The sequence below is a fragment of the Pleurodeles waltl genome, chromosome 6 (assembly GCF_031143425.1).
Source record: "Pleurodeles waltl isolate 20211129_DDA chromosome 6, aPleWal1.hap1.20221129, whole genome shotgun sequence".
Lineage (NCBI taxonomy): Eukaryota > Metazoa > Chordata > Amphibia > Caudata > Salamandridae > Pleurodeles > Pleurodeles waltl.
The window spans coordinates 749,561,097-749,578,218 of NC_090445.1; the positions used below are offsets into that span (position 1 = coordinate 749,561,097).

The following is a 17,122-nucleotide window of genomic DNA, read 5'->3' on the forward strand; positions in this document are numbered from 1 at the left end:
CAAACGTCCCTGTATCATTATAAGCTATTCTTTGATCTGCCACTTAACTGTATTAGCCACCACTGGATCTTCCAGCAATGCATCCTTCAGTTTCCACCCTTCATCACTTCAGCCCTCCTTGACCAGGCCAGTTGAATTTACCCATTAACAACCTGTGGCCAGGAAAAGTCTGGTCACCCTGATCTACCTCAGCCAATGACTTTTCCCTTGCAAGTGCGGAGTGGATGATGGAATAGTGGAAGTAGTCAGTGGCCACGGGGTGCCTATGACCCCAGGTGTCAATCTGGACTAGGTCTTCTAGCCACTGCTTGGCCTCCATAGATATTGCTATTGAGCCTGTCTCTCTCTCTCTGCAATTTATCTTGCTGTAGTACCATGAACAGACTCAAGTAAACTACCCTCGGACCCATAGAATGAGCAGTCCTGTGGCAAATTCTACCATCTCCTGAAATATCTGTTGTAATAAGGCCCTCTGTCCCTCAATGGGAGTGTATACAGATGACAAAGATAAGTGGATGCCTCCTAACAGCGCATTGAGCCGCAACCAGTGGTCCTCCCTATCCTTTTTTTAATTCACAACTCAATGAAAGAGGGACAAGGGACCAGCAGCACACTCACTGTTTCCACCTTCTTTAGGACTGAAGAGAAATATTGCTTACCAAGTTCAGAGTCTTTCTTGGTCCATGTTTATGAGATAGATCTCCTGGAGGAAACCTTTATTTTCCTTTTTCTGCTTACAACATGGAAAACACCCTGGTATTTGACCAGGCTAATAAGACCTCAGCATTCCATGTGGTGAACGTAGATTGTCTTGTTGTGGCTGGTGATTTCTTCTTGCAGCAGGAAGTTAATAGTTAACTAAAGCCGAAAGAAGTAGACTGTCAGAAGTCCCTTAATAATGCATGCACACTTTTGCAAGCTTGACCACACCCCCAAATAGGCTGTTTTCATTCCAATTCCATTGTTTTTGAAAGTATACTTTTCACCTGGCCCCCTCCTTAGTATTGACCAGACTCAGTAGATCCCTTGTGCTCTGGAGAAAATGTGCAAAATATCCAATTGTCGCTGAGAGTGCAAAGCCTCACAGTACTCTCAAAATCCACACAGTATAATGCGCCCTGTTCAGAAGGCCGCTTCGACTACTCTCCATGGACCTCATTTCACAGCCCTGGGCCAGGCTGTAGTAATGCCAATAAAAGCAATCCTTTCCTGTTAATGGATATTGAGTCACCTAAATGTCTGTGGCAGAAGTGGATTGCCCATTAACGACTTCTTGCCCCTTCTGTTGCACATCAACATTCTCCTGTTTGCTGCTGTGAATACGGCCTTGGTGTGCAAACTGTGGAAAGTAAATAAGATTCAAGAGTGGTTTACCATTTGTTCTTGCCACTCATTTCATGACTCCTGAGACCAGGGATAGGAAAAACATTGCCATAGATACTGGAGTACAAGTTAGGGGTGGGAGGAGAGAGTGTGGTGCAGCCGCTGCCCCTGGCTACCTTTAATTGACATTCTTGTTCCTGTCTCAATGCGCTTATCTTACCAATGCACCATAGGCCTGGCCAACTTTATAAAAGTAACATGGGACAATTGGGTGTCTTCTAAAGTGCAAAAGAAATTAATATATTTCTGTCAATTTAAATACTAATAAGGCTGTTCACATGGAATATTATATCATAAATAACAGCTCAAGACATGTTGAATTTGTGTTGCTATGGGTTGCAATATGGTTTGAACCCCATAGCACTGCATGTTCCCTGTATAACATATTGCATGTTGTTTGTTTACTCACTTGAAATTTTACTTCCAGGCTGATATGTCAGAGAGATATTCTGCCGCTTCAGAGAGTGGGAGCAGCACAGACGGTCACCCTGAGATCCCAGAAGTGAAAGACGGTAAAGAACTTGGCATGCTCGCTAATGAGATGATCAAGACTGACTATCAATTCTCTAGGAATAAGGTGGCTTGGACTCCAATCCTAAACTGAGAACAGGACATCCTCCACTACTCCCTGTGAGACGCAAGCCATTATTTGCCATAATACCACACTCCTTGAAGTGAATAGTTTGTTTAAGGACTAATCAGCAGGACACTGAGACGGTGGATGTATCAAAAAGTACAGAAAAGAATAGTAAACATTGCTTCTTGTTAAGGACAACAGGTCAGGTCCAGCTGAAGACGGTAGAGATCCAAGGTCATCACAACCTCGCGTCTGGTTGAACAGCCATGAGTGAGATGTGTTGGTCGTGTCAGTTCACTAGACAGTTGTCAACTGAAAGAACCATTACCATTCACACTCAACAGTAAATTTAGCTGAGAGATCAGGAATGTGTTTGCACTCATTGTCAAATGTGCACACAGTGGTCTGCGGTTTTCCCTCTTAGAATGTCTGAGTCATGTTGATTGGGTTGCATTAAGAGGATTGCTCTGTTGCTTACTTCTATATACCTAACTATACAGAAGGCGTCGCAATCCTTTCTACGTTTTCCCCAGCCGAACCATCCTTAAAGAGACAACAATCGATATAAAAAATCTTGCATACCAGTAAGCCTCTTTATGGGCTGGGATGTCAGATGAACTCAGCCATTGGTCACTCTGGCCCACCGTATTGAATGAGAGACAGAAAAGCAGAGGTTTTGTCTCCTTAAACCAAGGGAATTCTTCATAATTAGGAAGATCTGAGGCAAATACTAATTCATGTCTCTGTTACAGCTTGCAAGAGATAAACAGAGACACGAACCGTTTAATGCAGGTTTTCCCCTAAGAGCTTCAAGATGAGTAAACCCGTTAGGTGGTATACCAGTATGTTTTTTAACATAGCGAGTTATTCAGCGATATACTCTGTTTATCCTCAGCTCAGTTTGTGTGGGACAGCCGCTCCTCCAGGCAGGGAGGGACCTTGAAGGTACATGTGAACAGTGTCTTCAGTCACCATCTGTTGAGTAGATAAAGAGCAGTTGTTGCCTTTAGTGTTCAGCAATATCTGAGGCCACTTGTAGTTGCTGTTGAAGAGAGTAAAAGAAGCAACAAATCTCTGAGCCTTATAGCAAAGTTTATTTTTCTCTAATGAAATGTAATTTATTAGCTGTTATTATACTGTCAATAAATCTGTCTGTAGTGAACAGCTAATGTTTTGTACTGTTTGTGAACTTCTGGGCGAGCAGTTAATATTAAATGTTTTGGAACTGAATGTTGATTGATTTGGATGCAAATATTTCTTGTGTTGTGAAAGAATCACTATGGGATTTGCAGCGAATCCCTACTCTGTTAACAGTTAAGCAGTACGATATTATGTGTGAATCTAAGTGGGTTTGGGCTACACCAAGGCATTGTCAATGAATCTTTGAACTGGAAGTGATTCTTACTAGAACTAGTGGTAAGCTCAGTGGTGATGTTGGTGAATATCTACAGGGTTATCATTGATCCTTTGAAACATCAGCACACAAGATGTATTGGTTGTCTGTCCTCTACAGCTTGTCACTTTTTACCCTGTGATCGCTTTTCCTTTTCGAGACGTGTTGGTATCGCACAAAAGACTAGAATGAGCATTGCCAGCATCACTGACATGCAGACATTTTCCACTTTTCTTATTTCCTATCAGCCAAGAAGAAGGGTTCCTCAGGCCTGAAGCTGAGCAATCTGATGAACATTGGCCGGAAGAAGTCCTCCACCACAGACAGTCCCGAGCGCTCTGTGGAAACCGCCAGTAAGAATGCAATCTTATGCAACGATTCTGGCAAGTGTTATGCTTGAACATGTGGCGGGGGATAGTGAAGTGCAGTGGAAAGTAGTTTGATCTTTAGGCAATTCACAAGCCTTTAGCTATGAACTGCCCATATTTCTCTGGACACTTTACAAAAAAGCTGTAAACTTCAGACCATTACTCCTTTGTTTCCATCTATCTCCATTCACCACCATTAGCCTGGGATTCCATTTGCTGAGCTTGTAACCATAGTAACAAAGCTCTTGATTGTGTCTGATTGCAGCTTATCTGAATGTGCTGGTCGACAGCCAGTGGAAGTCTCGTTGGTGTTCTGTAAAGAATGGAAAGCTTATTTTTTATCAAGAAAAGAATCACAGCAAGATCGTCTCTCAGCCGGTGGACCTGACTGGCTGCGACATTATCCCTGAACCCAGGCCAGAGCATCTCTACTCCTTCCGGATACTGCTGAACGGAGAAGAGCTGGTGACACTGGAGGTAGCCTGACATATGAGATTCGTGTATTAATCACCCGAGCCACGAGGCACTTGAACTGCAAACACTAGGTACACCTACTCCGTTTCTCACACTTCATTCCAACGCTCATGGTGATGAGGATCAGTGTTGGTAGTTCTTCATTGTCCATATCTGATGAGCCCATATTGGGATGTTGAATGCTTTGGCACCTCTGCATTTTCAAGAGGTGATAATGTAACAATATGCCCAACAGTCCCACAGTTAAATACAGATAAAAAGGATGCTCAAAACACTAAGCATTGAGAAAGCCAATCGATTTGGATTTATTATTGTGAAAATATGTAGGACACTATTCACTGGCATAGAAAACAGAGGTAAAACAGCAGCAGGTGTGCAAGTTTACCCAACACACAGAACAGGTGCAGCCCAGATAGAAAGAATGCAAACCTTTCTCCACCCCCTAACACACACATACGAAAAAGATACAACTTGTACAGCAGCAGTCAATATGTCCTTCCTTGCACACGATATAAGTTACAACATGGCTGCAGCAGCACAAGTTTCCATCACACACAAAAATAAAGCATGCAGACCTAGTGCAAACAACCCTTGTCATTGACAGGCACTTTCTGGAAGAATTGCAGCAGATTTTGAAGCACACAAACATTTAGAACACATTGAATGGCCATGAAGGGTGAACAGTGGTAAGCTGATGGGATGAAAAAGAGAGTGGGATGTGGCTGTATGGTCCAATGTGTCCAACGCTGACAACCATTGTCTGCAGGCTGCACTCATAAATGTGGTCCTTTCTCTATTATATGACATAGTTTTTCAGTGAGAAGTTGCCTCACCTCCAAGGTTCCTTTGATCCTTTAGCTTTTCAACCAGAGTGTTTGAATCCAGTAATATATATTAACCATTCTGCCACCCCTTTCAAACCTAACCCGTACAGATATTCCGCATCTTCATTAATCCAGCCAAACATTAATTCATCCAGAACCATAACTTATCCTTGGTTTACTGTCACTGCATTCTTCTTTGAATATTATGATATGTTCAAATCTCTTAAAAGCAGGCCTCTATTGAGATGAACTAAACCTCATGTGTTTTAATTTGAATTGTCCTATGATTTTCTTTTTCTCAGCTGATCAGAATTACAGTTCTAGTCTAAAAGGCAAACATTCCCTCCAAAGACCTCATACCTAACTGAGGTCATCAGATAACTATATATAAAAAAAACATATATTAACAGTGTGGAATCGGAATGGTAGCTATAGACAATAGATGTAAATTGCATACCTGAGTATCCGTTCATTGGGCCGAATGCATGGACTGCCTCTCCATGGTCAGGCTGATTGCAATTCAGGGCCGAAGAGGTCTTGCAGGAAGAAGAACTGAGTCTCAGTAAAACTCAGGCACTGTGCCATCCTTTAAGAGTCTAAAACCTGAAAGGGAACACTGGAGCAGCGCACCCTGCCAGAAAATAGAGAATTGGCACTGCATGGCACCTTTACCTCTACATAGGGTTTCGGATCAACCAACTGATAGTCCTCTGCCTCTTGCTGAGAGTGTCCTCCAAGCTAGAGCTCCTATATATGGGTCTGCTGCATTCCCTAAACATTAAAAGTATTCCAGAGATCCAGTGGCGTAGCGTGGGGGGTGCAGGGGGGGCCGGGCGCAACATATGGGGGGGGGGGGCGCGCTCGCACTCGCGAGTGCTAAAATCCACGGGTTAGGGGGCGCAAATTACTTGCCTTGCCCCGGGTGCTGACAACCCACGCTACGCCACTGCAGAGATCCCATGTAGTCCTGTGCCAAGACTTGCAATCTTGCATTTATAGTGAACCAAGCAAAACTACAGCTACTAGAATGCTCAGAATAAGAACTGTCGAGGGTGACTTGAGCTTGAGTTCTCTACTCCTCACAAACCATCTCGTGAATGAGGGCATGTCATGGATGTTCTTCTGAATTGTTGGATTCCACATTCAAAATGTACACACTGCACCATAGCATACTTTTAGTATTTGTCAGTGGACGTCCTGCTTTATGTGGCCAGTGTTTTCACTCAGTTGGTTTTCCAGTTTACCATTCATCTCCAAAAGCACAAGAAACACCTGCGCTTTGAGTGCATGGCTGATACCCAGCTGAATACACCTCTGTGTGAACGTCCTATTGCATGGAATGAAGGAAGAAGGATGCTCCTTGGCAGAATAATGGCCACTTTGACTGATGCACTGCTGGAAATGATTGAAATTTCAATTGAGTAAAGAGATTAACCTTCTGATTGGTGATGTGTTCACTTCTGATACTCTTTCTGTTTGCATCACAGGCTAAGTCATCTGAGGAGATGGGTCACTGGCTGGGTCTGCTCCTGTCAGAGTCGGGGTCCAAAGCAGACCCTGAAGAATTTACATATGATTACGTAGATGCTGAACGAGTATCCTGCATAGTCCGTGCAGCAAAGCATTCCTTCTAGTAAGTGTGGCAGTGACTACCTGTACGTGCGTTCCTTTTCTTCTATCCTCATGACATGCTTTCTGCATCACTAGAACTAGGACTTGCCAAGTGCAGGAATTTGTTACACTTCTTACGAGTACCATGTTCTTTGCAAAAAAACGTTTCCTCTAGAGTAAATATAAGTTAAGTTGTAGCTCATGTGATAATCCATATCAGGTCTGATGATTCTGCATGCTTGATTCATATAAACCACCCATCAACTCTATCCAGGTAGTTAAAGCCATGAATCTGTGGGCAGGGGAACAGTATGTTCATGATCAGCAAATTACTTGACGCAATCCGTTCCTTGGTCCATACAGTTTCCACTTTATGGATGGGTCTTGGCAAGGGTCTATTATAATCTTCTTTGTCTGATACGTGCTGGAGAATGAGTTGTGCCTTTATTGGTCTCTCGTCTTGCTGTCTGGTCCCTAATGACACGCTTCGGTCAAGGACCAGAGTTTATGCTGCTGCATATCCTTGCTTCTTTTGAGTATTCCTCCCAGTGCTACATTATTTGAATATACAATTAAACTGCAGTACTAAGGAAACCTAGGAAATTCATTGCAAATATGTTATAAAAATGATGACTTAATGAACATGTACAGGGAGTGCAGAATTATTAGGCAAGTTGTATTTTTGAGGATTAATTTTATTATTGAACAACAACCATGTTCTAAATGAACCCAAAAAACTCATTAATATCAAAGCTGAATATTTTTGGAAGTAGTTTTTAGTTTGTTTTTATTTTTAGCTATGTTAGGGGGATATCTGTGTGTGCAGGTGACTCTTACTGTGCATAATTATTAGGCAACTTAACAAAAAACAAATATATACGCATTTCAATTATTTATTATTACCAGTGAAACCAATATAACATCTCAACATTCACAAATATACATTTCTGACATTCAAAAACAAAACAAAAACAAATCAGTGACCAATATAGCCACCTTTCTTTGCAAGGACACTCAAAAGCCTGCCATCCATGGATTCTGTCAGTGTTTTGATCTGTTCACCATCAACATTGCGTGCAGCAGCAACCACAGCCTCCCAGACACTGTTCAGAGAGGTGTACTGTTTTCCCTCCTTGTAAATCTCACATTTGATGATGGACCACAGGTTCTAAATGGGGTTCAGATCAGGTGAACAAGGAGGCCATGTCATTAGATTTCCTTCTTTTATACCCTTTCTTGCCAGCCACGCTGTGGAGTACTTGGACGCGTGTGATGGAGCATTGTCCTGCATGAAAATCATGTTTTTCTTGAAGGATGCAGACTTCTTCCTGTACCACTGCTTGAAGAAGGTGTCTTCCAGGAACTGGCAGTAGGACTGGGAGTTGAGCTTGACTCCATCCTCAACCTGAAAAGGCCCCACAAGCTCATCTTTGATGATACCAGCCCAAACCAGTACTCCACCTCCACCTTGCTGGAGTCTGAGTCGGACTGGAGCTCTCTGCCCTTTACCATTCCAGCCACGGGCCCATCCATCTGGCCCATCAAGACTCACTCTCATTTCATCAGTCCATAAAACCTTAGAAAAATCAGTCTTGAGATATTTCTTGGCCCAGTCTTGATGTTTCAGCTTGTGTGTCTTGTTCAGTGGTGGTCGTCTTTCAGCCTTTCTTACCTTGGCCATGTCTCTGAGTATTGCACACCTTGTGCTTTTGGGCACTCCAGTGATGTTGCAGCTCTGAAATATGGCCAAACTGGTGGCAAGTGGCATCGTGGCAGCTGCACGCTTGACTTTTCTCAGTTCATGGGCAGTTATTTTGCGCCTTGGTTTTTCCACACGCTTCTTGCGACCCTGTTGACTATTTTGAATGAAACGCTTGATTGTTCGATGATCACGCTTCAGAAGCTTTGCAATTTTAAGAGTGCTGCATCCCTCTGCAAGATATCTCACTATTTTTGACTTTTCTGAGCCTGTCAAGTCCTTCTTTTGACCCATTTTGCCAAACAAAAGGAAGTTGCCTAATAATTATGCACACCTGATATAGGGTGTTGATGTCATTAGACCACACCCCTTCTCATTACAGAGATGCACATCACCTAATATGCTTAATTGGTAGTAGGCTTTCGAGCCTATACAGCTTGGAGTAAGACAACATGCATAAAGAGGATGATGTGGTCCAAATACTCATTTGCCTAATAATTCTGCACTCCCTGTATGTCACTTAATGTTTAATTCATGTATCTTTCACATCCTAAATTTGATCTTTATTGATTGAATGCAGTCGACATTTATTCAACTTCAAGACAAAAATACAAACACATTCCAGGTATGAGTTATCCAGCACGTTTCGAGAAACTCTCTTCATCAGCAATAATGATCCACCAATTTAATTACATGACAACACATTGATTTGAGTAATTGCAGGATTAAATAGTGCTCATGTGATGGCTTCAGACCTCAGTCTTCCTACAAGAAGTGACCTAGTTCTTCCAGGTTTAAAATGGATTCATAACACCTTTCCGGTATGAAGTAATTCCTGTAAACATTTATTGGAAAATCATAAGAAAAATTATAATACTACAAAGGACAATAAATATAGGCGATATAGACCAATACAAAGTTGCACAAAATTGCAAAAGGTCAAAGATTTAGAGATTAAGGACAGATTATTCACTCAGTGTATTCACACCATACATTCAGGAAGCACCTTGTAAAACAGTTAACTTGTAAGACATTAAACTGAATAAAACTTTATATCGAAGATGGGTATATTTAGCTCGTGGTCACCATTTGGCAGTTATAGTTACGACTAGATTTTCATAAGAAATGGCTTGTTTTGCTTGCTAATAACTTTGGTGTCGTTTGACAAATCTTCACAAAACGTCCCAAAAACTGCTCTTTTTACCTCAGCTCCTTCTTATTGGAATGATCCGCCAAGCAGGGGCTGTTAGAAATTGGGTCTCTAGTTGGCAGAGGTATGCACCCTGTCCAAAATAGACCACAATCCTAGTAAAGCTAAGTCAGATACAAACCCTTTATTAACCTATGCTCACTTTCTGGTAGGTTGCCACAGAGCAGTCAGGCTTAACTTAAGAGGCAATGTGTGAAGTATTGTGCAATACTTCAATTACAGTTAACACGGTGAAAGACAGCACAAAAAAATTCTACACCAGTTTAGAAAAAATAGTTATCTGAGTAAAGCAAGAACAAAATGACAAAATCCAATAAGTTGATCCCGAGAAATGCAATATTAAAGACTTAGGTGAAAATAGCACATAAAAGCACAAAGCGCCAGCTGTGGTTATCTGGTCGTGCTGGACCAGGACAAAGTCCGGAGTTCAGGCAAACCTTGATAGAGTGTGGGCTGGATACAGGGACCCCCTTAAACCCACTGAACACAGTACCTTAAATCGTGGTACGCAGTCTGCACGGTATTGTTTGTGAGGCTTTGCAGCAGTTCTGGTGAGGACCACAAAGGGCAGAGCATCTTAGGCCCACTTCCAAGGGTCCAGGACTGGGGTAGTACCACTTGGTAGGACAGTTTCAAAGATGGTACAGTCCAGGTGCAGGATCAGGTTGGGTGGAAGTCTTTTGTGTCCGTGAGACTTAAGAAAATAGGAGGTCAGTCAGCTGGCTGTTGGAGTCAATCTGAGTTCTGGGTTGTAGAGATGCAGGTCCAGTCCTTCTCACTCCTAGGCAAGAGGGCAGCAGGCACAGGTCGGTACAGTAAAGCAGGAGTCTAGCAAAGTAGTAGTCCAGTAGAGTGCCAGTCCTTTCAGCAGCACAGCAGTCCCTTTTCCTGCCAGAGTATCCACAGGTTCAGAAGTGTACTGAAGTGGTGGTGTCTGAGGTCCAGTATACTTTGGTGCCCTGGTTCAGGAAGATGGGAGAAGCTTCTAGGGGTATGCCTTTGAAGTGCACAGATGCCCTGCCTCCCCTGTCCTGGCTCCAAGCTCCCTGAAGTGACAATTCAGGGTCGTTACACTATTGTGGGTGGACAGGACAAGACTATTCTGGTGTGAGGCAGTGCTAATCTCTGCCACTCCATTAAGGCTATTAAGTCACACCTAATCTCCTAATGTGTGTGGCTGTCTAAAGGGAACTAACTAGTCACAGCTGTCATCCGCCACAGACGTATAGTGGAGACAGGCAGCAAACACACACGACTAGGAGCAGAAAAATGCTGTCTTTCTAAAAGTGGCATTTTCAAAATTGTAATGATAAATTCAACTTTATCATTAAAGAGGATTTATCATTACAATTCCATTGGTACTAAACATGAACGCCCTACCTCCATCCAATCAGGAGTTAAACTTAATAAATGTATTAAGTAATGGTTAATGTTATCCTATGAGATGGGTAGACCTCACAGTAGTGAAAACACACTTGGGAGTTTTAAACTACCAGGACATGTAGAACTAAAAAGTATATGTCCTGCCTGTTACTTACACAGCACCATGATGTATGGGCTAACTAGGCCCTACCTTAGGGGTGTCTCATGGTAAATAAAGTGGAGTTTAAGGCTTGGTAAGGTGTTTTAAATGAAAGCCGAAATTACAGTAAAACTCCCGATATAGGCTCTGCAGTGGCAGGCATAAGATATATTTAAAGGGCTACTTAAGCATAAGAAGTGCTGCAGGCCCACTAGTAGCATTTACTTTACAGGTCCTGGGCACATGTAGTGGATTTAACTAGGGACTTACAAGTAAATTAAATATGCTAGTTCTAGATAAGCCAATGTTATCATGTTTTAGGGGAAGAGTACATGCACTTTAGCACTGGCTAGCAGTGGTAAAGTGCCCGGAGTCCTAAGCCAACTAAAACAAATTCAGCAAAAAGGGGAGGAGGAGGAAGGCAAAAGGTTTAGTGGTGACCCTGTCAAAAGGGCAATTTCCAATAGGGGCCAAGAAAAAGGATAGGGGTCCGAAACCGCTTTTTTCTCATGCAATTTCCTTAGATTTTTTAAAAGTGCTACAGCCAAATTAGCTGTACAAAATTACACCGAATTTGGCAAAAAGCTAGATCTTGGTCCAGAAAAGGTGCGTTGTTTTTTGAGAAATTAATAATTAAAGGCTTTGTTTTCTGGAACATTGGGCTGAAATTCCAAAATTTCCCCTTAGCCCTTGTGTGGAGGGTGGGGGCCAAAGGATTTTTTGTTTTAAAATGGGCTTTATTTAAAATATTTGATGACAATCCCTTTTATTAAACAAATCTTTTAACAGGCTCAACCCACTCTAGGCCTTCCCACCAATATCCTTGGTAAGCCTTTATGTGTCATCAGTTGTGGGAGTATTTTACACTGGTGGAGGGTAGGGCCATCAACATATTTCAGTAATCATAGTTTTCTAATATAGAGTGTGTGTTTCCCAGGGTATATATTATCCTAATGGAAATCGTTTTGCAACAACACAAATGTTTTAGAATTGAAACGGAAGGAAGAAAAAACAGGATTTTTTTTTAAAGACATAGACAAGTAACAAGTCTCATTTTGAAATTATTCTTCATTGTTCAGGATATGGGTTGAAAGGTTCCACATTTTCAATACCTCAATTACTTGAATCTTGAGGAAGGATCCCTTGTATTCCCAGTGGACTGGACCTTCTTCTCTGTTTCATGACCCAGTAGCTTCAGCTGATACTACAAACCATTTAATTATGGTCTTAGCCTTCAAGCAACTCCTTGGATTCATTGGTCACAATTCCCAGTGTCATTTTTCTGCACAGATGATTTTTCAGAGGCACCTCTTTTTTATGCAATAGAGCACTTATGTAGGTGCCCAAAATTGAAGGGAGGATAACTTAAAGTTGTATGGATATGCCACACTAAATGAACCAGGGAAGGATTGTATCTTTTGTATGGATAATCGCCATGAACTGAGCTGCAATGTTAAGGCTTTAGTGAAGTCAACTGTATCCTCCTGACCTGTAGCTGAGTGCTGGTTGCCCGTCTTCGGTATCTAACTGGCATCTCCATTTTATGTCTTGGCCAGATGGCACCCTGAAAACCTCCTTGTTAAAACAAATAAGACCGCAAAAAGAAATTGTGACAACTGCTTCCCTTTGCACTGTGGAAAGCAAGCACAAGAATCTCGCTGTTCTAGCACACAGCATTAAGATGGATGCAGTGCTTAATTTGTAAATAAAAACGTGCCGGTGCTCAAAGCCCACCTCTTAAATACGCAGCTGCTGCAATTAAATGTGGGAACACGGAATACGGAGGCAGCGTAATCCTAAAGCCACCCGGGCCTCTTCAATCCCTTTAAAACCACTCCCTGCCCCTTCACCTCACTCTTGCAGCTTTCTACTTTCACCCATTGTGACGCCTTTTCGTTTTTCTCTTCCTCCATCTTTCCCATATGTGTCTTTTGCGCGCAGCAAATGCTTAAGGGAGAGGAGTAAGCCCCGGCCCTCAAAAATAAGTGCTGGTGCTCAGCACCGGAAACAACAAGCACAAATTAAGCACTGGGTGGATGGCAGCGGAAGGGGCAATGAGGTAGAAGTACAGAGGGAGATGTATGTGTAGGCAGCAGTTGAAAGAAAGCTGAGCAAGCTTACCGGGAAAATCGGTATTTTGTTTAACTGATACCTCAGGTTCTATTCCTACCAATTGGTGTTTGGCAAATGTGAGTGATGTTGCAAAGAAGTTGAGAGCCCTAGACAAACTTAATGTACTCTTGTTACCAGAGTATTTATACCTATCATTTGTATGGTACTGCAATGCTTTCGGAGTCGGGCACCATTTATCACTTTGGAATTCTGCTTGACCTGAGTCCAGGCAGTCTGTAGTGAAACGTCTCTCCTAATGTGGAAGTTGTAATCTCTCTCCCATTCCCTATCCCAATGCTGCATATCATGCCAAGCACACGTAAATACTTCTGCTGGTACGTGGTGTGTCTGCAGATATGGTGCTGTGTCTAGCGATGGTGTTATAGAGAGTATGTCGGTCAGTATTCTCTGTAGAAGGACTAAGGGTGAAAGTTGTCCTACAAGGCTGTCAATAGAGCCTGCTGTCCCTCTTGGGGTGGAAAGATCTACCTCAACTGTTTGACTCCGATATTGAAGAGCCTTTTATGTACATCTGTGTCACAGATTCTTAGTTACAGCTTCCATTTCGACTTTCATTAAACCATGACCTTGCATCATTTGTTGCATATGAGGCAGTAGCTCTCATGCCCAGGGCCGTGGTCTTGTCCACCTCATAGTTCTTTAATGTGTTCAGCATTCTATTGAATAAATTGCTATTAAGTTGTTTATTATAGTGCTCCCCAATACTGTTTTATTTTTTCCTAATAGTTTAATGCAAAGAAAGTTTTCTGAGCCCAACACCTACATTGAAAACCCACCGAATGCGAAGAAACCACAGGAAGATCTCTATGACGATGTTGAAATGAATGACCAAACGGTAAGTGCACAGATAGGGCCAGTGTTGCATTGAAAGCACCCCAGGGCCCTGTCTTCTGATGCCACTATAAATGGTCACCAGAGGTTAGCAGATTGATTTAAGTGGCGTCAAAAAGAGTTGCAACCAAATAGTAAAACAAATAAAAGAAGCCATTTTGCCTGGGACTTTGCAAATCCTTGTATAAAATACCGTCCACAGACTCATGCTTTAGTTTCTGCGAGGTCGTCATTTGGTGAGTCGCCAGAGCCAGAAGGATGGAGAACGAAGTGCTCTGGTTTTGAATGACATTAATGCTATCATCAACAGAACTAAGTTTCCCTTACTGTACTATTGTAAATTATCAGTTCTAGAATCAATATTCTTGACTGTCAACAACGTCTTCAAATACACTATTGAATGTTACTTACAGTTCAATTACTTTATACAAGGGTCATATTATGAGCCTCATTGCATCACACTTGCACCACGCAACGTGGTGCAAGCATGACACAACTTAAAATACATATTTATGAAGCCGTCAAAGCCACTTTGCATGGTCCTGAGTGGCTCCATGAATCTGAAGTAGGGCAACTGAGAGCAAATTGCTATGTTGCCTTAATCTGCCCTGAGAAGGCTTTCCCTGGGCATACCCTGGAGGTTCCCATGCAACTCCTATGGTTTTTGACGCATTCCCAGGTTGACCAAAAGTGGTAGACCTGGGAATGCGCCTAAAAGATACACCTTCTGAGGGGAGGTGTAATGAGGAGAAATATATTTATTTCTCCTTGCTAGTTCCTCTTTCTAAGTGTGCTGCATTTTGCAGCACACATAGAAAGAGGAATATGCCTCTCAGGATTGTTTTTGTGCAGTAAGGTGTCCCTTCCTGCAAAAAAAGCAATACTGCATGCAATGCTGGCAGCCTTGCATCATGGGTAAGGGTGCCTGGATTGGAGCTAGGCAGCCCATTGTGCGCCAGACCAGGGGGAAGAGCAGGAATGTGCATTCCTGCCCTTTCCCTGTGACGCAGGGAACTTGAGGCATTGGATGATGTTGCATGGCCTCAATATCCATCTACTGGTATAGCACAGCAAATCACCTTGCTGTGCTATACCAGTAGATGGATATTGAGGCCCTGCAATATCATCCAATGACTCAAGTTCATTTACACATATACAAACCTTCTGGACTATGCACAAGCCAGATAATCTGGGTAGACGTGTTTGGCGTGTAGGCCTGGTTTGCTCAATTGGATGTTCCTGATATTTATATATATATATATATATATATATATATATATATATATATATATATATATATATATATATATATATATATTCACAACTTCTGCACATTCATATAAAGTGGCCATCTTTCAATGGAGGTACTAAAACACATGAGGGCTGGTGGAGATGTTTCATCTCTCTCTCTTATAAAGTAGTTCTCTGCATTAGATTAACTTCAAAGCAAATACTGTCGGCCAACAAGTAGAGGATCTCTAACCATTGCTACTAAGAATGCGTAAATGTGCACGCAAAGCTCTTTCAACAGATTTCATAGTTACCAGTCCTCACTATCCACCCTGATTTTATGTACCTGGCTAAACTATAGCTATCCATGACTTCTAAGTAGCCAACCAGAGATGACAATGGTGGGGCCATGTTATTGACTGTGTATTTGGCTGAGTGGCTTCTCTCAAAAGAGAGCAAAACATCTGCATACAGAACTCCAAATCAAGACCTTACACAAACCTCTAATAGAAGAACCTTTCTGCTTGAAGTCTTTGGGGCTATTCACAAAGTAAACTTACATCTGTAAATTTACAAATGTACGTTTACTCCTACACATTATAGTAAATTTACTACTGTAAGCTAGTCACCATTTACAAGTGAAAATTTACTACAAAGTTTAGGCTCACATGTTTCCAACCCTGAAACCCGAGGATGGAGTCAAAAAGTGTAAAGTTACTTACTTCTTCTAACTTTTCACATGTAGGCTGAGACCTCCACCGCCGAGGTGGAGCACTTTCTATGGTAAAATATATAAAAAGTTTTAACCGTTATGAAAGTTTTTTTATTAAAAAAATAGGAAAACTATGTTTAGGATAAATATTAATGTAAATTAAGTATATATTTAATTAAAATGTAGAAAAATAAAACGCTACAGCAATATTAACCTAATTTAGAAGTATAGATTTATTTAATTGAAATACATTAGATTAAATTACAATTAAGATTAACGATTTAATGTTAAAATAATATCTAAAGTAAAACGTTTATTTTTAATTATTAAGTATTAAACATTATGTTATGTATAGAGTTAATCTAAATGAATTCAAACAGTTTTAAAAACAATAATGTTACATTATAAAATTGAAAAGGTTATTGAAATAATTTAAAATACACTATTTATTTCAATTTTAATGTTTCATTTACATTTAATTAAATGTGTATTTATAGGTTTAAGAGGTATTACTAAACAAATATCATAACATTATTTTATATGGGTGAGTTTTTGAAGTCCTGGTCTCCAATGTTTTCTATGTGAGGGTGTTGCAGTTCCAGTAGTTGCCCATGTGTGATGCTTGACTTACTGCAGGTTTGAGCAGGAGTACAGTTTCTACTGTTTGGGTCCGTTTTGGCTGTAGTACTTTTGTGAAGTTAGTTTGTGAATAGCAATGGGTTTACTCCTTGGTTGGTGGGTGCTTGATATCCCTAAACCACTCCCTTAAACTCTCATTACTCCTCCTTAATCTTCACTTATTAAGTAGTAAGTATTCCTCTTTTTCCAGCAACTCCCCCTGTGCCTCCCACATTTACTACTAAAATGTAGGCCTGCGTGTGAAGAGATCTTCGCAGTCTGGCAGAGATCTCCATACAGAAAAGATGGGAGCCAGAGACCGCTGCATTTTAAAGCATGTGAGTAGTACTATTGTAGTACCACTACACATACTACAAAATGTAGTTTGTTACTAAGCCTCATTATATTTAGTACTTAGAGCTCTGCTCACCTTAATACCTCAAGGGATTGACTTGCAGTCATGAATGTAGATTACCAAGCCTACCTGACAATGCCAAACTCTTGCAGTATGATAGTGTTTTACACAGACCTTCCTGA

At 41.5% G+C, this 17,122-nt stretch overlaps 1 protein-coding gene across 2 annotated transcripts in view; it reads left to right on the plus strand.

Annotated features, from left to right (window-relative positions):
* Window positions 1-17,122, plus strand: part of AFAP1L2 (actin filament associated protein 1 like 2) — a 478,342-nt gene that overhangs the window by 436,020 nt on the left and 25,200 nt on the right. For both annotated transcript variants that reach the window (XM_069239306.1, XM_069239307.1), the window contains exons 9-13: window positions 1,811-1,895; window positions 3,602-3,706; window positions 3,987-4,198; window positions 6,507-6,652; window positions 13,921-14,029. In XM_069239306.1, coding sequence (XP_069095407.1) covers window positions 1,811-1,895; window positions 3,602-3,706; window positions 3,987-4,198; window positions 6,507-6,652; window positions 13,921-14,029 — 657 coding nt within the window. The remainder of the gene's footprint in view (window positions 1-1,810; window positions 1,896-3,601; window positions 3,707-3,986; window positions 4,199-6,506; window positions 6,653-13,920; window positions 14,030-17,122) is intronic.